At 40.7% G+C, this 27,079-nt stretch overlaps 1 protein-coding gene across 16 annotated transcripts in view; it reads right to left on the reverse strand.

Annotated features, from left to right (window-relative positions):
- LRIG2 (leucine rich repeats and immunoglobulin like domains 2) overlaps nucleotides 1-27,079 on the reverse strand; it is a 187,566-nt gene that overhangs the window by 12,401 nt on the left and 148,086 nt on the right. For 12 of the 16 annotated variants that reach the window (XM_065547570.2, XM_073998557.1, XM_065547566.2 and 9 more), the window contains 13 exons: nucleotides 24,659-24,724; nucleotides 21,442-21,516; nucleotides 21,149-21,283; nucleotides 20,449-20,592; nucleotides 20,176-20,319; nucleotides 18,914-19,057; nucleotides 18,567-18,710; nucleotides 15,868-15,948; nucleotides 14,085-14,156; nucleotides 13,879-13,947; nucleotides 5,626-5,789; nucleotides 2,481-2,801; nucleotides 292-573 (listed from right to left, as the gene is read on the reverse strand). In XM_065547570.2, the coding sequence (XP_065403642.1) occupies nucleotides 292-573; nucleotides 2,481-2,801; nucleotides 5,626-5,789; nucleotides 13,879-13,947; nucleotides 14,085-14,156; nucleotides 15,868-15,948; nucleotides 18,567-18,710; nucleotides 18,914-19,057; nucleotides 20,176-20,319; nucleotides 20,449-20,592; nucleotides 21,149-21,283; nucleotides 21,442-21,516; nucleotides 24,659-24,672 (1,789 nt within the window). In that variant the 5' untranslated portion in view covers nucleotides 24,673-24,724. Of the gene's footprint in view, nucleotides 1-291; nucleotides 574-2,480; nucleotides 2,802-5,625; nucleotides 5,790-9,924; nucleotides 10,101-13,878; nucleotides 13,948-14,084; nucleotides 14,157-15,867; nucleotides 15,949-18,566; nucleotides 18,711-18,913; nucleotides 19,058-20,175; nucleotides 20,320-20,448; nucleotides 20,593-21,148; nucleotides 21,284-21,441; nucleotides 21,517-24,658; nucleotides 24,725-27,079 lie in introns of all 16 variants that reach the window. The other 4 variants (XM_073998560.1, XM_005542291.5, XR_012416347.1 and 1 more) reach the window with 3 other exon arrangements.

Here is a 27,079-nt window from a genome sequence, read left to right on the forward strand (position 1 = left end):
AATAGAAACCTTACAGTGAGGGACTTGAAAAAGTAAGTTGATAAAGGAATTTGAACTTTCAATTATTGTGATAAGGATGCCTACCTAATTTTGCCCTATGTATTTTCCCACATTTCAGTTATCTGACCTACTAATTCCTAGACTGACATAACCCTGCATAAAATTGTGAAATAAGATAAAGATCTAAGAATCAGAGAGGTAATCTCAAACTTATTTTTCTTGCTTGTTAAGACCAAGAGTAGATCCCAAAGACTCCAAAAAGAGCAGGGACCCATGAAACAGTAAACGTACCTAACACTGTTAGGGAAGCATTTGCTGAGAGACCTCCTGCTATATTTTGTGCCATGCAGCTATAGATTCCCATATCTTCTATTTTCACGTTGGCAATAAAGAAGACGTCATCTTCGGGCATGACGTGCATGCGTCTTTCTCGAGCCGCAGGGAAGTCAGTACCACCATCTTTCTGCCAGGAAATCTGAGGTGCAGGGTGTCCCTCTGCAGCACATTCTAATCTGGCCATGGCACCAGTGCGAATAGTCAGATCCATTGGCGTTTTCAGAAAAGATGGCATCTCTGTTTCCAGAAAGACCACCAAGAAAAAGTGGGCAGGGGAACAAAGACACATATATATACACAAATAGGCATGAAAGAGTCTAGTAGGCAAAACACCCTGTAATGTTCCATTTCTTTGTGAAGACAAGCTCTCTGATTGAGAGTGAATATGGTTTTATAAATTAAAAAAAAAAAACAAAACCTTTAGAGATAGGGTCTTGCTCTGCCATCCAGGTGGGAGTACAGTGGCGCAATCACAGCTCACTGCAGCTTCAAATTCCTGGCCTCAAGCTATCCTCCCACCTTGGCCTCCCAAAGTCCTGGGACTACAAGCCTGAGCCACAGCACCCGGCCAAGAGTGAATATGGTTTTGAGGCCATCTCTTCTTCCAGAACCTCAGAGTATTTGGAGCACACTGATAACTGTGTCTTCTAGGATGCATGATACACTTAATCATCAGCTGGAACTAGGGAAAGCAGAAGGCCACAAACCTTCTTGAACTTCCTATTTTAGAACCTGATATTTACCGTGATTCCCTCACTTATAAAGCTAAATGATGCTTCCCTGGGAGGCTGAGGCAGGAGAATCACTTGAAACCAGGAGGTGAAAGTTGCAGTGAGCCGAGATCACACCACTGCACTCCAGCCTGGGTGACAAAGTGAGACTCCATCTCAAAAACAAAAGATGTTGCCCAAACCAACATCTACAAAAGGAAACTGCATGCTAAAAAAAACTTATGCCTTCAAAAGTATCATTAAAGAACAGAAGCGAAACATAAGTACATCTTTTGGTTGCACAAAGCCTAAAATGTTGTAGTTATTCAATTTGATACGCAATAGATAAATCAAGCTATTTTTGAGAAGCTTTTGCAGGAAAGAAGAGTATTCATTTTTAAAATGATCCTGTGTGGAGTGGAAAACCAAACACCGTATGTTCTCACTTATAAGTGGGAGCTAAGTATGAGTACCCAAAGGCATACAGAGTGGTATCATGGACTTTAGAGATTCAGAATGGAGAGGGTGAGCGGGGGGGGGCTAGGGATAAAAAACTACACATTAGATACAATGTATGCTACTTGGTGATGGGTGCACTAAATTCTCAGAATGCACCACTATAATCCATGGGGAAAAAACTCACTTGTACCCCCAAAAGGTACTTAAATAAGGCTGGGTGCAGTGGCTTACACCTGTAATCCAATACTTTGGGAGGCCAAGGCAGATGGATCGCTTGTGCTCAGGAGTTTGAGACCAACCTGGCCAAAATGGTGAAACCTCGTCTCTACTAAAAATACAAAATTTAGGTGGGCCTGGTGGCGCACATCTGTAATTCCAGCTACTCGGAATTACAGGAGACAGGAGAATCACTTGAACCTGGGAGGCGGAAGTTGCAGTGAGCTGAGATCATGCCACTGCACTTCATCCTGGGTGACAGAGTGAGACTCCATCTCAAAAAAAAAAAAAAGAGAAATTAAAATAAATAAATAAAAATACACACACAAACACACAAATGATCCTGTGTAACTACATTTAGACAATGATAATGACCATTAGACCCAAAAATGACCTAGATATTCCCAGTTATTATAAGGCCCATCAGGAATAAATTTTATAGTTATCAAGAGAGATTTATGGTTCTGGAATGAAAACTGAGAATTTCATAAGAATGTCTTCAAAAGCATAAACAGCAGTGAAAACAGCTTATCTCTTAGGGCCACAGCATTTACCCTTCAACCAAAGACCAATTAGAGACCATAAGTGGGCAGACTGACTAATCCAAAAATCCTACCCACTTGACACGTTATCACAACTCAAAAGACAGTAAGAGTCCTGCTTAAATGTCAGGTTTAGCCTAATTCTCTCAAGTGATTCAAAACAGAACATGAAAAATCCTTCTAAACTAAAAAATAATCAAGGAGCATAATTCCTTACCATTTACAGTCAGTTTGGCTTTCTGAGAATAATTAGAACCAAAGTGATTAGTAACAATACACTGATATTTTCCTTCATCTGTGAAATTCACATTGAAAAGATGTAAGATACTAGTATATTCCAGAGCTTCTCCAGCTTGCTGCCGATAACGAACAAAATTCTCAATATCCACGTCATACAGGATTTCACTGTCTTTGCGCCACACAGTGGACATGGGTGAATCACTGCTGCTCACTGCAGTGCACGTCAGAGTCACATTCATGCCTCTTAGAGCAATTATGGTTTCAGGATGTGTCCTTATCTGTGGCTTAAGAAAATCATCTAAGGGGAAAAAAATGCATCCGCAGCCAAGTCAGTTATATATTTTTGCTTTAAATTTTAAAACAAATACTATAAATTTGTGTGTTCTGTTTACAAAGTGGCATATTAAAGTTTAAAGAGACCACAGAGCTAGAGTCCAATTCCCTTGGTTAAAGATGGGGGAAATGAGGCCCAGAAAATTCAAATGACTTGCTCAAAGACATGTCAAGTCAGTGGCAGAGCCTGGACTGGAACTCAAGTTTCCTGACTTCAGGATCCAGCACTTTTCTACTAGCCCTTACTGTCACCTGTGTGCTCGGAATGTATTTCTCAAGCATTATCACTTATTGGGGAAAAACAGAAACCTTATATTAGGATTTCAAGACAAGTTCTACTTCTATTACCCCTTGTATATAATGTATGTGATAGATAAACATGTATATGGCCAGGAGCGGTGGCTCATGCCTGTAATCCTAGCACTTTCGGAGGTCAAAGTGGGTGGATCACCTGAGGTCAGGAGTTCGAGACCAGCCTGGCCAACATGGCGAAACCCCATCTCTTCTAAAAACACAAAAATTACCCGGGCGAGGTGGCAGGCGCCTGTAATCCCAGCTACTTGAAAGGCTGAAGGAGAATCACTTGAACCCAGGGTGGGGAGGCAAGCCGAGATCATGCCACTTCACTCCAGCCTGGGCAAAAGAGTGAGACTCTGTCTCAAAAAAAAAAAAAAAAAAAAAAAAAAAAGATATTTATATATATATATATATATATATATATATAAAACCATTATCCTTTCTGTGCCAATATAAAATGGGGAGCTTATGAATGATTTATATTTCACAGAGAATACCTAATAAAACAAATTATTTGAAAGCATTTTGTATGTGCACAGGTTTCACCTAAAGCAGTGAAAAAATCCAAATAGGTCAAATGTCCAACTGAAGATTGGCTTAGGACTAGCTAATAAAATATAGATTCATAATTAATAATGTTATTGGACTGACTGAGAGAAGCAGGTATATAAATCTTAACCAGTATCTCCACTGGATAACATTTCATTGTGCCATAAAAGCAGTAAGTGGAAGGGGAGGAAAAAAATATATGGTATGTCTATATTTAAAACTAAGTAAAAAGGGATTGTGTGGCAATGTCAGCAGAATTTAACCTTTACTAGATTCTGTTCTCTTCTTTAAAATTTGTAAAAACAATGGATGTATTTTGTGGGCCCGAACTTCCAAGTGTGTGTTCTGTTCCAACCATCTTTAAGTACACTGTGAAAACAGATTTGGCAACATATAGGTACTCAAATGATCAGAGATACTCTAGGGATATGCAACATAGATACACTGAGCTAAAAGGTCTCCTATGTAAAGCTAAGAATCAGTCATTCCACTTTAAAGAAAAAAATTTTTTTTTTTCAGACAAAGTCTAACTCTGTCGCCCAGGCTGGAATGCAGTGGCACAATCTTGCCTCACTGCAACCTCCAACTCGGTTCAAGCAATTTTCCTGCCTCAGCCTCCCGAGAAGCTGGGATATACAGGTGTGTGCCACCACACTCAGCTAATTTTTGTATTTGTCAGGGTGTCACCATGTTGGCCAGGCTGGTCTTGAACTCCAGACCCCAGGTGACCCACCCACCTTGGCTTCCCAAAGTGCTGGGATTACAGGTGTGAGCCACCATGCCCAGCCTAAAGGAAATTTAAGTGTAAAGGAAAAAATTCCAAATTGAGAAAGAATAATATAGAAGTATACTTGAAATTGGCTGGGCACAGTGGCTTATACCTATAATCCCAGCACTTTGGGAGGCAGAGGCAGGGAGATCACCTGAGGTCAGGAGTTCAAGACCAGCCTGGCCAACATGGCAAAACCCCGTCTCTACTAAAAATACAAAAATTAGCCAGGTATGGTGGCACACACCTGTAATCCCAGCTACTCAGGAGGCTGAGACAGGAGAATCGCTTGAACCCAGGAGGCAGAGGTTGCAGTGAGCCGAGATCACACCACTATACTCCAGCCTGGGTGACGCAGCAAGACCCCATCTCAAAAAAAAAAAAAAAGTATATTTGAAAGTATATGTGCTAGAATCAGGACAACTTGTCTATGACTCTCTCTCTCCCCTCAAAGAAAAAACACAACTCTGCCACTTTAATGTTATGAAACCGCATAAAAAATACGAAACACACAGAATCAGTATATTCATACGCTGCTGGTGACAACTTTAAACTAGTGCTATCTTTTTAGAAAGTACCTGGGGCTGGGCGCGGTGGCTCACGCCTGTAATCCCAGCACTTTGGGAGGCAGAGACGGGCGGATCACGAGGTCAGGAGATCAAGACCATCCTGGCTAACACGGTGAAACCCCGTCTCTACTAAAAAATACAAAAAACTAGCCGGGCGAGGTGGCGGTGCCTGTAGTCCCAGCTACTTGGGAGGCTGAGGCAGGAGAATGGCGTGAACCCGGGAGGCGGAGCTCGCAGTGAGCTGAGATCGCGCCACTGCACTCCAGCCTGGGGAACAGAGCAAGACTCCTTCTAAAAAAAAAAAAAAAAAAAAAAATAGAAAGTACCTGGTGGCACTTTTCAAGATCTACTAAAAATGTTCATATAAAAAAACTCATATTGCTTGATTCAGGAATCTGACTACCAAATACCTAACCTAAGGTTAACAATCCCCCTAAAAGAGAAAAGCCTTCATTCATTAAAATGCCTGTGATCATTTTTAATGGCAATTAAAACTGTATGATTACAAAAATTGCTAGTGGAAAATCATTCTGGTTTTATTTTTTTAAATTCTGTTAAGATTATTAAGTGTGTAATATATAAAATTTTAAAACAAAAATACAAACCACAGACAAAATCTTTCAGATCCACATTCAGGATGCTTTGCCCTGCTAGCCATTCAGGGTGTGCACAGCTTACATTCACAGAATGTTGAAAGTTATTATCAATCAACCACTGAAGTAGCCACTTCAAATGGCAGTCACAGAGCAAACTGCTTGTGTTCAGAATCCTGCAGGAAAGAAAAGAGGAAAAGCATCCTTTGTTTTACTTTTTGTTCTAAACGTCTTCAGTATTAAAACCTTACCACACACCTATCCATTATTCTTGCCAAAAACATTCAACATAAATGTAATCATGAGAAAACCAATTGAGACTGTCTGCCAAAATTCTTTAAATGTATCAACCTCATGAAAGACACTAAAAAAAGAGAGGGGAACAAGGGTGGCCAGGGACCTATTTTGAAGACGACTAAAGAGTCATTACAATCAAATGAAATGTGTGATTCTTGATTGAAAAAAACCATCTACGAAGGACTTTTTTTTTTAACATTGGGGAAATTTGAGTATGGACTGTGTATTAGTTAATATTATCTTATCAATGTTAATTTCCTTGGGTGTGGTAATGGTGATGTCTTCGTTAGAAAATGTACTTGTTCTTAAAAAATACATGCTGAGATATTTAGAGGTGAAGTGTCATCATGGCTGCAACTTTTAAACGGTCAGCAAAAAAACTGTGTATGTGTGTATATATATATATTTGTGTGTACGTGGAGAGAGAGCAAGAGCTAAAATGAGAGAGGAGGAGGGAGGGAAACAGAACAAATTTAGCAAAACGTTAACAGTCAGTGAATCTAGATAAAGCGTATATGGTGTTAATTGCACCTTCCTTTAAATTTTGGAGGTTTAAATTTTTTCTCATGAAAGTATTGGGATGTAACACTATATATATTGGAGCATCGAGAGATCTCTGTTGTAGACAGCATATAATTACTGTCAAATTATTTCATGAAGACTAAAAACAATTCTGCACTAAGCCAGACTCAGTGGCTCATACCTGTAATCCTAGCACTTTGGGAGGCAGAGGCAGGAGGATCACCTGCAGTCAAGAGTTCGAGACCAGCCTGGCCAACATGGCGAAACCCTGTCTCTACTAAAAATACGAAATTAGCTGGACATAGTGGTGGGCACCTGTAATCCCAGCTACTTGGCAGGCTGAGGCAGAAGAATTGCTTGAACCCAGGAGGCGGAAGTTGCAGTGAGCCGAGATCACGCCACTGCACATCAGCCTGGGCAACAGATTGAGACTCTGTCTCCCAAAAACAAACAAACAAAAAACCACTTCAGCACTGTGGGAATGTATAATGCAATCTAAACTAAGAGCACTGAAAAAGTATTTGTGGTTTATAACCCTATAAAACATATCTGAAAAATCAGTATTTTCTCTCAATGACCCCTTAAATATCCCATCCACTTAGAAGCAGGGAAAGTAAATGATTTTGAGAACTTGCTTTATGTACATGATAAAATCCTCATCAAGTTTAATATTTGAATAAAGTATCTAAGATCTGATTCCACAGAAGTTTCAACTTTTTTTTTTTTTTTTTTTGAGACAGGGTCTTGCTCTGTTGCCCAGGCTGGAGTGCAGTGGCACAATCTTGGCTCACTGCAACCTCCACCTCCTGGGTTCAAGCGATTCTCCTGCCTCAGCCTCCCAAGTAGCTGGGACTACAGGTGTGTGCCACCATGCCTAGCTAATTTTTGTATTTTTAGTAGAGATGGGGTTTCACCATGTTGGCCAGGATGGTCTGATCTCTTGACCTCGTGATCCACCTGCCTTGGCCTCCCAGGGTGCTGGGATTACAGGTGTGAGCCACCACGCCTGGCAAAGTTTCAATTCTAAGAATGAAAAAAATTGACTTACATTGTTCAATTGTTCAAAGTTGACTTATATTGTTATTAAACAAGGGGGCACTGGCAAAGATGACTGTGCTTTTATAATGCTTTAACAAGCTTCATTGAGTAATTTCTTCTCTAACAGTTGGTTTGAACAAACTGCTATTGCAGGAACTTTAATGCAACTGTGTTTTGAGACAAGAACCCGCTGTGTTGCCCAGCCTGGTCTCTAACTCCTGGACTCGAGGCTCCTCCCACCTGAGCCTTCTGAGTATCTGGGATTACAGGGATGAGCCACCACACCTGGATCTAATGGAACTTTTTTACTGAGAATTGTTGGTTGCTTTTGGTTACTTTAGAAGTCATATTTATAATACTTTTTAGGTCAACATTTATTAAAATCTTCTCTTTATACTTTTTGGTATTCCCCACAAGGCTTTGCATCAATAATAAGTAGTGTATGAAAAAGTTGCATATAAATTTTAAAACATTTTCCATTAAAATTATGTAGTAGAAAATTAGAAAGTACCACTAAACCAAGAGGGAGAGAAAGCCCCCCAAATCCTCACTACTCAAAGAAAACCACTGGAAATATTTTAGTATAATCTATCCACACACTTGTTGAGAGAATACCTTATACTCTGTTAAGTACTTGTGGTCAGGGTTTGGTTAGTATATGAAGAGTGGAAAGAAACAAAAGAAACAGAAGTGAAGGGAGCTATTGTGAATTAAGTTTTGTCTGTGGTCAGGCACTGTGCTAAATATTTATTTATTTATTTATTTATTTATTTATTTATTTATTTGAGACAGAGTCTTGCTCTGTCACCCAGGCTGGAGTGCAGTGGCGAGATCTCAGCTCACCACAACCTCCACCTCCCGGGTTCAAGCAATTCTCCTGCCTCAGCCACCTGAGTAGCTAGGACTACAGGCACATGGCACCACGCCTGGTTAATTTTTGCATTTTTAGTAGAGACAGGGTTTCACCATATTGGCCAGGCTGGTCTCAAACTCCTGACCTCGTGATCTGCCTGCCTCGGCCTCCCAAAGTGCTGGGATTACAGATGTGAGCCACCGCACCCGGCTGAGGTAGGCATTTTCAATTCCATTTTCTAGAAATGGAAAATGAGATTTTGGGGGCATTCAGTATTATGTCTAAAATAAATAGTAGAGGCTGGGCGCGGTGGCTCAAGCCTGTAATCCCAGCACTTTGGGAGGCTGAGGCGGGTGGATCACAAGGTCAGGAGTTCCAGACCAGCCTGGCCAAGATGGTGAAATCTCGTCCCTACTAAAAATACAAAAAATTAGCTGGGCGCAGTAGCATGCGCCTGTATTCCCAGCTACTTGGGAGGCTGAGGCAGGAGAATCTCTTGAACCTGGGAGGCAGAGGCTGCAGTGAGCTGAGATCGTGCCACTGCACTCTAGCCTGGGTGACAAAGCAAGACTCCATCTAAAAAATAATAATAATAAAATAAAATAAAATAAAATAAAATAAATAGTAGAGTTAGGATATGAGCCCAGGTCTTATGAGTCCAGCTTACAGTATACCTAAGAAAACATAAATTGGACGAGGTCACTCCTCTTTTCTAAAGATACAAAAATTAGCTGGGTGTGGTGGTAGGCGCCTGTAATCCCAGCTATTCAGGGGGCTGAGGCAGGAGAACAGCTTGAACCTGGAAGGCAAAGGTTGCAGTGAGCTAAGATCATGCCACTGCCCTCCAGCCTAGGTGACAGAGGGAGACTCCATCTCAAAGAAAAAAAAAAAATTTTTCTTTTGCCATGTGTAATCTTATGGAGGCTGAAGAAACATCTAAGGGCTGTCTGGATATCTCCAAAGCCCATCTGAGTGTAGATAAAATATTTAGTCTATTTCCAATTATTCTTTTTCCTTTTCAACCTCAAGTCATTACTTTTGGGAGTCCCCAAGTCCCCTGAGAGATCCCCAGGAGGGTGGGGGGCCTACAGTCCCAGTGACTAAGAGTCCAGAGTGGGAAGGAAAAAGTCTAGCAGTGGGTGGACAGATGGATTTGAAGGGAGTCTTATCAAAGGGCTTAAGGGAACGGGAGGGAACATTAAAGGTGGTAAGAGGAGGAATAAGGAGCAGTAGCAATGGGAAGAAAGAGAGCTTACAGGATGCGGTCTGGAGAGATCCTAAGTATCCCAAAGAGGCCAATAAAGGTTCAACAAGGAGGAGGTGGACAAAACGAGTGGTGGAGCAATAGAGTTAGCAGGGGCTCAAAAAGAAGGGATTCCGATGCCAGAGAAATTGCCATGGGAGAAGTAGGATCCATTACAGAGAATAGAGTAGCCTCACAGAGTTCCAAGAACTTTTAGTCCAGGGAGTCAGGGAATAAACCCCACTAAGAGAGCCAGGAAGACCTTCAAGCCCAGGAGGTACCTTTCAAAAGAAGCCTGGCCTCTAGCCCAACTCCAGAGAATATATTCACAATCTTGAGAATCGAAATCTTTCCTTACCAGCTTCAACGGATGTTTGTCCGGAGCAATGGTTCATAGTCTGACTCACCATTGGATCCCCGATCTATCAGTCAGGAGTGAAGACAATGGCTTCAAAGGTGCACACTTGGGGTCCTGGGTGAGAGGTCTGGGGGTCCAATGATGAATCTGATCCTATCGGAGTCACAGCACCATAACTGTTAAATGAAAAATTACTCAGTGATACTTGTTAAAGCATGGTAAGGCAGACGTTATTCAGGATCATCTCAATAGATATAGGAACCATGGCAATGTGATGTTGCAGTTGGGGAGAGAGACTGGGCTCAACTCAGTGAGGGAGAGACAGTAGGGAAACAGCAAGGGCAAGTATAGCCAAGGAGCAAGGTGGGTTTGCTTTCATCCCATTCAGTGGATGTGAAATTACTAAAAAATAACATCCAGAGAAAGGGAGACTCTGGCTAAACCCTAACAGGATTCTTGCTGAAGACAAGCCAGGGTGATCAGACATCACCTGGGAATGGTCTACATTGTGGAAGAGTTCTTGCTAAACTGGTTTTACAGGGTTCGTGCTAAAATTGGATTTTACACAGCTAGGCCTAGGAGAAGGTTTAAGGGCTTGCTTGCCTAAAGGTTGGTTAACCAAAGAATCTTTGTCACGACTCCCAAATTATTAAATGACTCTCTGAAGATTGCGACTGCAATATTTGCTTTCACCTACTGTTTAAATTTTATGTTAAATTGAGTTCTCCTAACAGTTAAAACTTTCTTGCTGGCCCTCAGGTTATCACTGACAAAAAAAAAAAAAAAAAAAAAAAAGGCGGGGGGGTATACTAATTTGTAGTAAGTCACAACTTATAATTAAACTAAGCCTATGAGAAATAACTCAAAATATCTCAACAGATCAAAATATCTACTTTAAGAATCTGGCAGAAAATAACTAATGATGATTTTCATAACATTTTAATTTTAGTCTTTATTGTTAACATTACTCCACTTCTACCCTGTGCCAAGCTCTGCTGAGCATTTTCTCAAAACCCTCGTTTCCTAGTACGTTCAAAAAAGCAAAAATCTTAATTCCTCATGGTCTATTATGATCTGCCTCCTGTCTCTTTAAAAAGAAAAATATGAGCATAATTTTATTGTTGGACCTAATAAAACTGTAAATTCGATATGCTTTTCAAGAACAACAAAAAGGTAAGTTAGAACAAAGCAGTTTGGGATAAAAGAAAAATATCTTGACAGGCTACATGTCGTGGCTCACGCCTGTAATCCCAGCGCTTTGGGAGGCTGAGGCAGGCGGATCACGAGGTCAGGAGATCGAGACCATCCTGGTTAACACAGTGAAACCCCGTCTCTACTAAAAAAAAAAAAAAAAATTAGCCGGGCGTGGTGGCATACACCTGTAGTCCCAGCTACTCAGGAGGCTGAGGCAGGAGAATCACTTGAACCTGGGAGGCGGAGGTTGCAGTGAGCTGCAATGGCACAACTGGACTCCTGCCCGGGCAAGAGTGAGATTCCACCTCAAAAAAAAATTAATTAATGTAAAAAAAAAAAAAAAATACTGCAACAAATGAAGAGAACGACTAATGAGAAATAAGATGATTAATATCAAAAAAAATTGTACATATTTAATTATTCTACTCTGCTTAACTCTCTAAACTCATTTTACTTCCTATTCCTTGTGCCTGGGAAGCCATTCACTGAGTGTTCACATGGTTTGCCATTTCATTAAGGTCGTGGTTCAAATGTTGTATCTTCAAAAGAGTTTCCCCTCACTACTTTATCTAAAATAGCAATCCCCATCACTCTCCATACCTTTGACCTAGTTTTATTTTTCTTCAGTTGTTACCTGATGAGATATTATATATCTACTGGTATATTATTTATCTTCCTCACTAGGATTTACTGTAATATGCTATGAGCACAGAGGCTCTGTCTTGTTCACTACTGTTTTTATCATCCAGAACAGTATCCTACATAGCAGATAATGAATAAATATTTGAGTAAACAAGTTATCTCACTTTATCTTCACATAACCCTGAGGGAGGTGCTATCCCCATTCTGGGAACAGAAACTGAGTCTTAGGCTAAGAGTTGGCCCACTGTCACACAGTTGTAAGGAATGGAGTAAGGATTTGAACCTAGGCAGTTTGAAAACTCACACATTTCCAGTGCATCTCAAATTATCCATGGTAAGGACCAGTCTTTTAAACTGCCAATCTACTGCAGACCAATACTTTTATAAACTACAACAAAAGTGTCACAGTAATGTCAAATTGTTCTAAAAGTTTCTAAATGCTTATTCTGCATTTCTATCTTTTTTTTTTTTTTTTGAGATGGAGTCTCGCTCTGTCGCCCGGGCTGGAGTGCAGTGGCCTGATCTCAGCTCACTGCAAGCTCCGCCTCCCGGGTTTACGCCATTCTCCTGCCTCAGCCTCCCGAGTAGCTGGGACTACAGGCGCCCGCCACCTCGCCCAGCTAGTTTTTGTTTTTTTGTATTTTTTAGTAGAGACGGGGTTTCACCGTGTTAGCCAGGATGGTCTCGATCTCCTGACCTCGTGATCCGCCCGTCTTGGCCTCCCAAAGTGCTGGGATTACAGGCTTGAGCCACCGCGCCCGGCTGCATTTCTATCCTTATATTGTCATCAACCGGTTCTGCTCCACAGAGTATCCTTTGAGTAGCTTCCCAGGCAAGGCAAAATAATTTCTAATGTCTAGTGGTTCTTACCCGACTGCATATTTGAATCAACAGAGTTTAAAAACAATACCAGGCCAGGACTGGTGGCTCACGCCTGTAATCCCAGCACTTTGGGAGGCTGAAGCAGACAGATCACCTGAGGTCAGGAGTTTGAGACCAGCTGGCCAACATGGCGAAACCCTGTCTCTATTAAAAATACAAAAATTAGTCGGGTGTGGTGGCAGGCACCTGTAATCCCAGCTACTCAGGACGCTGAGGCATGAGAATCGCTTGAACCCAGGAGGCAGAGGTTGCAGTGGGCCGAGATCACACCACTGCACTCCAGCCTGGGGGATAGAGCAAGACTCTGTCTCCAAAAAAATATAAAATATATAAATATAAATAATACCAATGCCCAACTAACTTCCAATCTCCTAGGGAAATCTCGAAACCAGTAAGAGCAATTTTTAAAACTCATGAATGAAAAAGGGTACATATACACACTTGTCTATTTTGACATTTTAGTAGTTTGAACAGGTTAGAGACTTCTCTGACAATTATCCTAAGTGTTAAATCACCTCGGAAACTATAAAACAAAATTACCTGATACCTTTATTGTAACCCACACAAAGTGTTAAGAACTGGTAACACATATTTCTGATAATCCAAAAAGGAACAGTAGGTTATACAAAAAGCATAAGGAACGGCCGGGCGCGGTGGCTCAAGCCTGTAATCCCAGCACTTTGGGAGGCCGAGACGGGCGGATCATGAGGTCAGGAGATCGAGACCATCCTGGCTAACCCGGTGAAACTCCGTCTCTACTAAAAAATACAAAAAACTAGCCAGGCGAGGTGGCGGGCGCCTATAGTCCCAGCTACTCGGGAGGCTGAGGCAGGAGAATGGCGTGAACCCGGGAGGCGGAGCTTGCAGTGAGCTGAGATCCGGCCACTGCACTCCAGCCTGGGCGACAGAGCGAGACTCCGTCTCAAAAAAAAAAAAAAAAACAAAAAAAACAAAAAAAAACAAAACAAAAAGCATAAGGAGCAGTGCTAAGGTCTCCTAATTATAAGCGTTGGTAGAACAGGCAAAACAGAAGGTCTTGATGCCACACACTCTGGGCTTTTCAGTGTTGGGTATTTTAAAATTACCTCTAGCCACTAAAATAACTGAGTATTAATACTTTCTTCCTGCCTGAACTGTGTGCTTTTGGAAATAACTTGGGTCACTCCCATCACACTTTAAGCACAACAAGCAGGAACAATGATCCAACTGGTGATCTTAAAAAGACAAGTTACTTACAGTTCTTTCAAATGAGTCTGAGAAAAAGCATTTTCTTGGATAGACATTATAGCATTATTGTTCAAATCTCTGAAATAAAGAGAAATGAAACATTATCAGTCACCATTTCTATATGACGTTACATAAACACTTTACATGGTCATGAAAACCTCTGCTAATAGCAAAGATTATTTATAGAGTAAGCAAAATGTATGACAAATACTTACAGATGCTCAAGGGATTCAAGACCAATGAATGCTTTCTTTGTAATTGACTTAATCTGGTTTCCTTGTAAGACTCTGAAATATAAACAGACCTTTGTAAGAAAGCTCTCCACTAAACAAAATTAAATTCATTAAACATCTACCTATTTTTGCTTAGCATACTTTTTTGTATATTTAACAGCTTTACTGAGGTACAACTGTATACAAAAAAATACACATATTTAACGTGTACAATTTGATGAGAACCATGCATTTTTAAGAAAGTTATGAAATTTAATTATTAATCAATGTAAAACATAGCATAAAGGCGTCTATCAAAGCTCCATGAGGTGAACAACCATCTTGACCACTGATAAACTGGTAATTTTCAGATGCTAAATTCAATTATATTCCTCATGTCTCCATTCATAGCAAAAGATTGTCAGAGAAATTCAGACAAGTGTGACCCTTTGGAGAAATTATTCTCATGGGAGAAGATCTAAAATCTTATGTGAGAGAATGCTCTACTTCTGCTAGATAAATTACTCATAAATCTCATACAATTAAACAAACTACAAATCAAACAGATTATCAAGACATTACTTTCTCAATGCATTCCTTTTACTTGAATAGAAATTCTACTTCTATAAATAACTTCTCTTTAAGTGTCCATAGGAATGCTTTTTCAATAAAAAGTGCCCCAAAAACAACAAAAAAAAAACACAGAAACAGAAAAACTAGCTGGGCATGGTGGCTCATGCCTATAATCCCAGCACTTTGGGAGGCCAAGGTGGGAGGATCACTTGAGCCCAGGAGTTCAAGACCAGCCTGGGCAATATAGTGAGAACTCTGTCTCTACAAAAAAAAAAAAAAAAGTTAATTAGCTGGGCATGGTGGTACACACCTTTAGTCCTAGCTCCTTAGGATGCCAAGGTGGGAGATCACTTGAGCCCAGGAGGTTGAGGCTGCTATGAGCTGTGACTGCGCCACAGCACTCCAGCCTGGGTGACAGAGCAAGACCCTGTCTCAAAATTAAAAAAAAAGGCCGGGCGTGGTGGCTCAAGCCTGTAATCCCAGCACTTTGGGAGGCCGAGACGGGCGGATCACGAGGTCAGGAGATCGAGACCATCCTGGCTAACCCGGTGAAACCCCGTCTCTACAAAAAATACAAAAAAAAAAAACAAACTAGCCAGGCGAGGTGGCGGCGCCTGTAGTCCCAGCTACTCGGGAGGCTGAGGCAGGAGAATGGCTAAACCCGGGAGGCGGAGCTTGCAGTGAGCTGAGATCAGGCCACTGCACTCCAGCCCGGGCGACAGAGCAAGACTCCGTCTCAAAAAAAAAAAAAAAAAAGGAAAGAAAAAACCAGCCAGGTGGAGTGGCTCATACCTGTAATCCTAGCACTTTGGGAGGCCGAGGCAAGCAGATCACGAGGTCAGGAGTTCAAGACCAGCCTGGCCAAGATGGTGAAACCCCATCTCTACTAAAAATACAAAAATTAGCTGGGCACGGTGGCACACGCCTGTAATCCAAGCTACTCAGGTGGCTGAGGCAGGCGAATTGCTTGAACAGGGATCTAGGAGGCAGAGGTTGTAGTGAGCCAAGATCGCACCACTGCACCCCAGCCTGGGCTACAGAGCGAGACTTGGTCTCAAAATAACGAACAAACAAAGAAACCCCCACAAAGCTCCCAGAGTGTCAGAAAGCTCAGACTTTCTAGCCATATGAAATAAACATAATTCAGTCATATTTACAGTCGGTTCTTGAAAACACGCCTATACAGACATACATAAATATTATAAATACATACAATTTAGTGAGACTTGTGAGTCCAGCAAAGGCTTCACTAGCATCTTCTATGGCCCATGAAATTTCATTGTTTCTTAAGTCTCTACAAAAATGTCAGAGAAAGACAGGTTCTATTAGTCAATACAACCATTATAACATTCAGCAGCATCCTGGCATGGTGATGTCAAGGTGCACATGCTAATTCTGATCCTTACTTTAACAGTTATTTATGAAGAAGGCTCAACTCTGCTTCTTAAGAAATATCTGGGCCGGGCGCGGTGGCTCAAGCCTGTAATCCCAGCACTTTGGGAGGCCAAGACGGGCGGATCACGAGGTCAGGAGATCGAGACCATCCTGGCTAACACAGTGAAACCCCGTCTCCACTAAAAACTACAAAAAACTAGCCGGGCGCGGTGGCGGGCGCCTGTAGTCCCAACTACTCAGGAGGCTGAGGCAGGAGAATGGCGTGAACCCGGGAGGCGGAGCTTGCAGTGAGCTGAGATCCGGCCATTGCACTCCAGCCTGGGCAGCAGAGCGAGACTCCGTCTCAAAAAAAAAAAAAAAAAAAAAGAAATATCTGTAATAAACATGTAAGAACTGATTCTTACAAGCTAAGAATTAAGCTGGCCTTGACAAATAAAGCAACCTGCTAAAAGTATTACTCTTCCGAGCTAAGAGTCCCTCATTATGTTAGCATATTAAAAAGTATACACAGGGTCCTGAAAAGAGGAGGGTTTCAAGATGCAGAGTATATGGCTTATAAATCTGATTTCAGACTAATGGGATTTCTGGGTGACCCAAGCCTTCCCCTGGGACCTTAAACTTACAATGGCTGACAAAGCATAATATCAATACAGAGCTTCCCTGCTCAAGAGCAATTAAAGATGCCCCATGGGAAGCAAAAATGATATACCCATGTGTTACAGTGTCATCAGATTTTCTTTCAAAGGGAAACTATGGATCTTCTAAAATTCACTGTTCCATTCTCAAAGGAAATGCAATTGTACCACATCATGTTATGATAAAATAATTATTTCCATAGAATTAAAAATATTTAATCACTTTTGCTTCTTTAAGTCATCTCATAATAAAGCACAAAGCTTTCTACTTTATAAGGGACATGCAGAGTTGTGTGATTAGCAGTAAAGAGGAGATCCCTCTTTTCACTTGGCTTTCTTTAAGTGAAAAGCTAATAAAGCTCATTTTATTTTACTAAGGAATAAATAATGAAAGAACCAATGGCTCAGCTCTTCAGGACTTTCCCCCTCCTCCACAGCACAGCATAAATAGAAACCATTCAACAAATTAAGAACTGTATCTACCCTGGCAAGAGCACGAGGCTAAAGCCAGAATTCCCCAGATTTGATCCTAATTCTGTCTTAACTATCTCTGTGGTATTACACAACCATTTACTTCTGCTATTACTTCCTTAAACTTTAATTCTAAAAGTAATAATCAGTGGTATACTAAAATAACCTATTTGCGACCCCTTCAACTGCCAAAAGGCTGCAGTTACATCTAAGTTTCTGAGATTGCATTGATCCAATTTCACTTCTGATAATACAGGAAAAGGAAAAATACAATCACTTTTAATTTTTCAAGGCCAAATCTAAAGAAAGTTAAAAAAAAAAAAATCAAATACACACCTGTGCATGTATATACCCTTCACAAAATTATCTTGCTTTCCCTCTCATTGATGGTTAGGTCTCCAAGTTGGGAACCTGCCTCTTCTCTGAACCATTTCAACTCAAAACCTAACGACCATAAAGTACCCTATTCAGGAAACTTAAGACTCTACTACTTACTCTTTGTTTTCTTTTATTCTGCTCTGTGTTTGAGACTACTATATTTCATTAAAATACCTATTTAGTAAAATTATATTCTAAAATTAGATATATTTATATATAAATACAAAAAGTTCATAAAAACATATTCTTATATTCTATAAATTGAGTAACTTATAGTACCACAGAATTTTAGCATGGAAACTGCCTTTAGTAACCATCTAATCCTATATCCTTCCTTCGCCGTATAAAAGAGAAGAAAAAATGATGCCCAGGAAAAGCTAAGTGATTTTGTTCTTCTGGTGGTATGATAAAATGGGCATGAGCTTTAGCATCAAACAGACCTGGGATCTGATTCTGGCCCAATATTTACAAGCTATGTGACTTTGAGAAAATTATTTAAATTTCTCTGAACCTCAGCCTCCTAATATGGAAAACAGCAGTATCATCCTAGTATTTGAAAGCACCTGGCACACATCAGATAATAAGTATTAGTTTCTTCCATCCAAAGTCATGTAGTAAACCAGTAACAGTGAACTGATCTCCTACCATGGCAGTTCCCTCTACACATCCTGCATCCTTTTGAATGAGAACTAGTAGCTCTGGTGTATTGTCAAGTTCAAAGGAACAAGAAAATGACTGCATTCCTGACACTAGCAACTGTGTTTTATTCCATAGCAACTAACACAATAAGACATGCTTTGCTGTTTATGGGATTAACTCAGAATTAAACTACAAACTGAATTGCCTACTACAGGCTTGAGATTTTTATGGAGATGGAGACAAATAAAACTATCTTGCTCTGAGGCACAGGACAGAAGAACCACAAAATATTAGCATACATAATTTGCAGACTGATTAGCTGTTTTAATTAATTTGCTTTATTGTACTAAAAAAATCAGTAACAACAACCAAAAAAGAGAATGGATATACTTACAATGTCTGAAGATTGGAAAGAAATCTAAATACACCATCAGCAATATGAGTGACTCTGTTGTCTCCCAAATTCAATCTCTCCAATAAGCTCAGACCCACAAAGGCAGATTCATCCAGGCGGGTCAGCTGGTTATACGACAAATCACTGAAAACAAGAAATGTGGAAGGTAAGGAATTCATTGTATTTGGTTCAACTTACAATTCTTATTACATCTACATGGTAAATTTAGAGCTTTCTACAAATTTCTAGTAAAGAGGGATGTTATATCTCATTACTGTCCATGGGAATGATTTATTTCAATCTGCTCTAGTCTCACAGCCTCCAGTGAAATGCTATCCAACACTTACAGTTCGGATAGTCTTTGGCAGAACTCCCATGCATCAGGGCTGATTCTTTCAATAGCATTCTGGCTCACATAGAGCTGCTGTAACATTCGCAAGCCATATAACCACCCCTTGTTCACTCGTGTAAGGTTATTGTGTTCCAGTTCTCTGCAGAATTAGAGAAAGAAGAAAATACGTTCCAAAACAAGGCAGTTCAATTAACTAGCTTTAAATCTTAAGTTTTTCCCAGAGAAGCATATATCTTTGTTCAAGACAACTGAGCTGACCAATTCTATTCAATAAAAATGTATATTTTATTTAAGATTTAGTGCTTGGCTGGGCGCAGTGGCTCACGCCTGTAATCCCAGCACTTTGGGAGGCCGAGGTGGGCAGATCACAAGGTCAAAAGATTGAGACCATCCTGACCAACATGGTAAAACCCTGTTTCTACTAAAAATACAAAAATTAACTGGGCGTGCCAGCACACGCCTGTAGTCCCAGTTAGGAAGCTGAGGCAGGAGAAAGGCTTGAACCCATGAGGCAGAGGTTGCAGTGAGCCGAGATCGCGCCCCTTGTACTCCAGCCTGGCGACAGAGCAAGACTCCATCTCAAAAAAAAAAAAAAAAAAAGATTTAGTGCTAGAAGATACTAAGACTGTCTAAAAGAGCAGCTCTACAAAACCAACAGGCCAAGTGGTATAGTATACCTATTTGGATAAATTCTGATAATTTTCATTAACTAAAACATTAAGAATATAAACTTTTTGCCCTGGTGCAGTGGCTTGTGCCTGTAATCCCAGCACTTTGGGAGGCTGAGGTGGGTAGATGACGAGGTCAGGAATTTGAGACCAGCCTGACCAACATGGAGAAACCCCGTCTCTACTAAAAATACAAAAATTAGCCAGGGCTGGTGGCACGCGCCTGTAATCCCAGCTACTCAGGAGGCTGAGACAGGAGAGTTGCTTGAACCTGGGAGGCGGAGGTTGCAGGAGCCGAGATCACGCCATTGCACTCCAGCCTGGGCAACAGAGTGAGACTCCGTCTCAAAAAGAAAAAAAAAAGAATATAAACTTTTTAGATGAGAAGTTTGTAAGAATTATTTCAAAAATGATCAGTTAGCTAACAAAACTTTAAAGGTTTTATGTACACTTATTTCACATCAGTGAGCAGGGAAAGAATGAACATATCTCTATAATTATAATCAGAACAACTATCCTAGCCATTTGACATTGAAAAGTCCCAGAGAGACTACTTTCCTAATAATCACCTCTAGTCCCGAGTACTTACAGTTCTTCCATGTTATTTAAGCCAAAAAATGCTCCATCCTTAAGTTTGCTAATTCCATTCCGCTGCATTTTCAAAGATCTTAAGGAGTCAAGCCCTTGGAATGTAAGACCTTCCACAATTTTAATTCTGTTTCTTTTAAGTTCCCTTTAACAAAAATAGTTTTAGAGTCAGGAAATTGGTTTGCTGAAATGCTCTAACAGTAATTAAATTAAAAAGAAAAAGACCCCGTAACAAAAAAACTATCTTTTATAATCCAACTATTTCGTTACTCACAAGAATTGGAGGTGAGGCAGCTTGAAGATCTTAGGTGGAATCATGCTAATTCGGTTACGGTTTAACTTTACCACTAATAAGGAACTCGATAAATTATCAAAGCAGCCAGCCTCCAAGGTGGTTATCCTGTTATTACTTAAATTCCTAAAATAAACAAGATAATAGCAAAAGAAAACATTTAGTAAAATAAAAATTCTACCACTAGAAAGCTGCCAAATATCTATGTATAAGCCCCCAGCTATCACTTAATGACTATCCACAACTTTATAAATCATTTAAATGCTCTGTTTCTTCATCTATGGAGGCTACCTACTTCATTTAGGTTGTTACAAAACAGCATGTGTGAATATGCTCTGTAAACTGGAAAACATTGGCACACATGCTAATTATCATTATATACGGTAAGCCATTGTTTAACAAATCTCTATTTACCTTTTAGAAAGCTTGGTTTAAAAAACAAAAAAAATTGAATCTCAAAATTACCCTTGATATTTACCAGTATTTTCTGACAATAGTGCGATCTTTCTTTAGGGGGCTTGTGGGGTGAGTGGGCAAAGCCAACCACCCAATATACCAACCCTAGGTTTGTCTCACATATGCATATAAAAAGCACAATAAATAAATACTTTTGAAAAGATAGGTACTGATGAATAATAAACATGTGCTTTAAAGTAAATCTAATTTAATCTGTGTTACTTACAGGTATTTAAGCTGCATGTGAGGAAATGAAGATGTCTTGATTTCTGATATTATATTTGAGCTGAGGTCTAAACTCTGCAAAGCAGGGTAAAACTGGAGTGCCTGTGCATTTATTTCTGGGATTATATTATGGACTCTGTAAAACAAAGATTATAATGAAGCTGCTGCCACTGGATCCACCCTAGGCCACAAAAACGTTAAATAATTAGAATCAACAATATATGTGCTTAAAAAAAAAAAAAACTGTATACTATTCATAATTTAAATAAAAAACCTGAAAACTTATTAACTTACAATGAAAGTAGAGTAATATTAGACGTTGGTTCTCCAAAATACGGGATTTCTGTTAGTTCATTGTAATTCATTTTCCTAGGCAAGAGGAAAAACAGATTTAAATGTTTAGTGAGGGAAATATTACCTGTTGAATTCTACCATCTGGCTAACACATATTCTTTAGAATAGGTGCCAAATTTGAAAAATAATTATGACTCAGAATGAGTTAGACTAAAATAAAAATGTACTTATTGAGAAATTAGAGGTTTTAATGAGAAATTTTTATTTTTATTTATTTATTTATTTATTTATTTATTTATTTTATTTTATTTTATTTTTTTGAGACGGAGTCTCGCTCTGTCACCCAGGCTGGAGTGCAATGGCGCCATCTCGGCTCACTGCAAGCTCTGTCGCCTCCTGGGTTCACGCCATTCTCCTGCCTCAGCCTCCCTAGAAGCTGGGACTACAGGCGCCCGCCACCACGCCCGGCTAATTTTTTTGTATTTTTAGTAGAGACGGGGTTTCACCGTGTTCGCCAGGATGGTCTTGATCTCCTGACCTCGTGATTCGCCCGCCTCAGCCTCCCAAAGTACTGGGATTACAGGCGTGAGCCACCGCGCCCGGCCGAAATTTTAATTTTTAAATTAAAATTTAATTTTAAAGTTATTTTCTTTCTTTCTTTTTTTTTTTTGAGACAGAGTTTCATTATTTTTGCCCAGGCTGGAGTGCAATGGTGCAATCTCGGCTCACTGCAACCTCTGCCTCCTGGGTTCAAGTGATTCTCCTGCCTTAGCCTCCTGAGTATCTGGGATTACAGGCATGCACCACCACGCCTGGCTAATTTTGTATTTTTAGTAGAGACAGGTTTCACCATGTTGGCCAAGCTGATCTCAAACTCCTGACCTCAGGTGATACGCCCACCTTGGCCTCCCAAAGTACTGGGATTACCGGTGTAAGCCACCACGCCTGGCCAAGAAATGTGTTTTCATAGTGTTTATCTACTATTGGTATTAATATCAGAAAGGCTACGAAGTATTTTCCACATTAAATATTGTTAGTTCAAGCAAAGTTCTTTGAATAAGTTGGGTTTACGACAGCTAATTTGAGTCCTTAAACAAAGAAGGCATAATCAGTCCATCCAGATCTCTCTTTCTCTAAATATACATAAACACACACATATAAATGTGTGTGTGTATACATATATTCTGAAGCTATACAAATGTTAGAGAGTGTCACTTGAGACCACAGATGAAATTCATCAGCCCACCCAGAGATGGAATCTATGACTAATTTTACAGATAACATAACGTGTTGCATCTGATCCCAGCAGCCCTTTAAACAGATTGTCTCAAATGTTTTAGTAGCAAATCTAATACAATCACATTTCATTAACCTGGTTTTTAGTCATTGAACAACCTCAACAATCTCAACAAAAGAGCACAGAAAAGAAACCAGAACTAAAGACCTTCAGGAAACCAACCAAAGTTACAAAAAGCCCATGCACTTCCCACTGAAGCATTTTCAGGTCTTTCCTCAGTGCCTACTCTTTCAGCTAACAAACTTGTCAACTGTGTACTCATCCACAACACATTAGAAGTAGTGAATTTGGGGCTAGGAGGAGAGAATGCAGAGACAATGAGCATGAAGAAGGTATCCCTGTCAGCAAAGAATTAAAAAGGAAATTAAATCTCAGGGTTCCGAGGGTGTTAAGTCTAGAGGCAAATAGGCCTACATACCTTAGTGGTTGTGCCTCTAGGAATGTAACAATGCTCTAGGAATGTAACGATGCAAAAACTAATATTAATAATATCTTAGAAAACTCCCTCCAAAATTACATAATACATCTCGGTATTAAAGGAAAAACTTTAGTTAAGAGAAAAACTTGGCCGGGCGCGGTGGCTCAAGCCTGTAATCCCAGCACTTTGGGAGGCCGAGACGGGTGGATCACGAGGTCAGGAGATCGAGACCATCCTGGCTAACACGATGAAACCCCGTCTCTACTAAAAGATACAAAAAACTAGCCGGGCGTGGTGGCAGGCGCCTGTAGTCCCAGCTACTCCAGAGGCTGAGGCAGGAGAATGGCGTGAACCCGGGAGGCGGAGCTTGCAGTGAGCCGAGATCTGGCCACTGCACTCCAGCCTGGGCGACAGAGCGAGACTCCCTCTCAAAAAAAAAAAAAAAAAAAAAAAAAAAAGGCCGGGCGCGGTGGCTCACGCCTGTAATCCCAGCACTTTGGGAAGCCGAGACGGGCGGATCACAAGGTCAGGAGATCGAGACCACGGTGAAACCCCGTCTCTACTAAAAATACAAAAAATTAGCCGGGCGCGGTTGTGGGCGCCTGTAGTCCCAGCTACTCGGGAGGCTGAGGCAGGAGAATGGCGTGAACCCGGGAGGCGGAGCTTGCAGTGAGCCGAGATCGCGCCACTGCACTCCAGCCTGGGCTGGGCAACAGAGCGAGACTCCGTCTCAAAAAAAAAAAAAAAAAAAAAAAAGAGAAAAACTGAATTCTATCAACCATTACATTCTCATACGATATCAAGATGATTCTATTTCATATAAATCTACTTTAGACATGATGCTCCCAATCTTAGATAACATGTCAAGACATTTAAAAAGGTTATACAAGAGTTTCGGCCGGGCGCGGTGGCTCAAGCCTGTAATCCCAGCACTTTGGGAGGCCGAGACGGGCGGATCACGAGGTCAGGAGATCGAGACCATCCTGGCTAATATGGTGAAACCCCGTCTCTACTAAAAATACAAAAAACTAGCCGGGCGAGGTGGCGGGCGCCTGTAGTCCCAGCTACTCCGGAGGCTGAGGCAGGAGAATGGCGTAAACCCGGGAGGCGGAGCTTGCAGTGAGCTGAGATCCGGCCACTGCACTCCAGCCTGGGCGACAAAGCGAGACTCCGTCTCAAAAAAAAAAAAAAAAAGAGTTTCACTGGCTGAAAACTTGGCCAAAATCAAAACATAATTTGCTCTGAAGAGGTGTAAATCTTACTTTTAGCCCCAGGAAGGTAAAATATTTCCCCACAGCCTGCAACTTGAAATCACCAACCCAATGCCAAAGACAGTCTGATAATAACAAAGTCAAAACATTTTAGGTTTCAAATTATTTCTTTTAACTAATTTTTTCCTTCAATTTTTTTATGGCATCTCTGGATTGAACATCCCGCAAATCACAATTTATTAAGTTCCCTCAGGAATTTAACATAACTTTAAATAAATAAAAATAACTTACACTTCCTGTAACATCTGTGATTCCAAGCTGATGTTCCAGTTAGACAACCGATTATGACTCAAATCCCTGAAAGAGGACAAAATGTCATTTTTAGTTTAGTGCTGGAGAGTAGACCTAAAGAAAAAAAAAAAAAGAAACTGAATAGAAATACTAAAAGTCCTCTTGGCCAGGTACAGTGGCTCATGCCTGTAATCCTGGCACTTGGGGAGGCTGAGGCAGGCGGATCACCTGAGGTCAGGAGTTCAAGACTCACCTGGCAAACATGGTGAAACCCCATCTCTACTAAAAATACAAGTATCAGCCAGGTGTGGTGGCACATGCCTGTAATCCCAGCTACTCGGGAGGCTGAGGCAGGAGAATTGCTTGAACCCGGGAGGTGGAGGTTGCAGTGAGCCGAGTTCACATCACTGCACTCCAGCGTGGGTGACAGAGCAAGACTCTGTCTCAAAAAAAAAATGTTTTTAATTAAAAAAAAAATAAAAGTCCTATTAAATGTGAATTTGAGACAAGAATGTTTGTAAAGGATGAATAAAACTATATCTCAATTTAAAAATAGCTATTTTACTTTACGTGTGTGTGTATTTATATATGTGTGTGTAGCTTCTGAGTTTGGGAATACATTCACATGGTCCAATAATCAAAAAGTGTAAAAAGTCTCCCACTTTTGTCTCCAGCCACCCAATTCCCCTTCCCAGTGACAACAAATGAAAATATGCCATTTCGGCCGGGCGCGGTGGCTCAAGCCTGTAATCCCAGCACTTTGGGAGGCCGAGACGGGTGGATCACGAGGTCAGGAAATCGAGACCTTCCTGGCTAACATGGCGAAACCCCCTCTCTACGGGGGTGGCGGGCGCCTGTAGTCCCAGCTACTCGGGAGGCTGAGGCAGGAGAATGGCGGAAACCCGGGAGGCGGAGCTTGCAGTGAGCTGAGATCCGGCCACTGCACTCCAGCCTGGGCGACAGAGCGAGACTCTGTCTCAAAAAAAAAAAAAAAAAGAAAATATGCCATTTCTTGTGCAGACTTCTAGATATTTTAAGCATGTACAGCAAAGTTTTACAGAAATGATAGAACAATTTACACATTATTTTGCCCCTTGCTTTTTTCACTCAGTAATACATCTTAGACCATTCCATAGCAGTATATAGTTTCTTTATTCCTTGTAGTGATTATGTATTATACCTTAACTGTAAATACATTCGAAGATATATTTCACAAGTCAAAATGGTGAGCTTCTGTATTAAAATTGAAGTTGACCACATCCTTGATAGGGATGTGGCCTTCCTTTAAAAAAAAAAAAAAAAAAAAGGCCAGGCATGGTGGCTCATGCCTGTAATCCCAGCACTCTGGGAGGCCAAGGCAGGTGGATTACCCCAGGTCAGGAGTTCAAGACCAGCCTGGCCAACACAGTGAAATCTATCTCTACTAAAAATACAAAAAAATTAGCCAGGCGTGGTGGCATGCACCTGTAATCTCAGCTACTCGGGAGGCTGAGGCAGGAGAATCACCTGAACCCTTGAGGCGGAGGTTGCAGTAAGCCAAGATTGCACCACAGCACTCCAGTCTGGATGACAAAGCAAGACTCTGCTCCAAAAAAAAACACAATCCCCTTCAGGAAAAGGAAATTAATCTCACCCCAAATTATGTTAATAATAATGACGGCATTGGTGGCTAGCATTTATTAAGGCAGGCATTCTTCTATGCACTTGACACATATTAACTGGCTAAATCCACACAACAATCTTATGAGGCAAATACTTTTAAAATACTCACTTTCCCAATATGGAAACAGGCATAGAAAGATTACTAATTGGTCAATCTAAGGTCAAAACAACCAATAAAAGTTAAAATTTTGAAATTTCATCTCACTTCTAGCAAGTACTTTATTAGATACAGTAGAGATTTCACTGAAATTAGTTAAGTCTAAATAGTTAAATAGGCTTTAAAAATTCACCTTGATGCTTCTGGCATCTTTACAAGGCTGAGGTGGAATGCAGCCCACACAAGCTGTCTGCCTAAAAGATGTACTATATGTTACAAGATGGCTAGCAACAGGGACACATTACAGAAACACTGCAGATCACTTTATCTCACTGTGCCACTGTAGGCAGTTGACAGACGCATGCAGGTCTGAAGAATGTCTCTATCACATTAGAACAATTTGTTCTCAGCTAGATTCATGCCTGCCCATCTGTAAAAGCTAGCCACTTTCATTTAAGAGCTTAATTTACACCATGACGTAACAGAAGCTGTGTGTTAAACCATCACTTTTCCACAGCAGTTCTAAAATATGCCAGGATGTCTGGCACAAGGTATCAGCTCAAGGACACTCATGAAAGGAGGAGGGTGTCAGAAAATATAAAGGATAAAAATATGAATTCACTACACATAAAAATCTCATATTCAGATACTTCATCCAATTC

Source organism: Macaca fascicularis, chromosome 1, assembly GCF_037993035.2.
Source record: "Macaca fascicularis isolate 582-1 chromosome 1, T2T-MFA8v1.1".
NCBI lineage: Eukaryota > Metazoa > Chordata > Mammalia > Primates > Cercopithecidae > Macaca > Macaca fascicularis.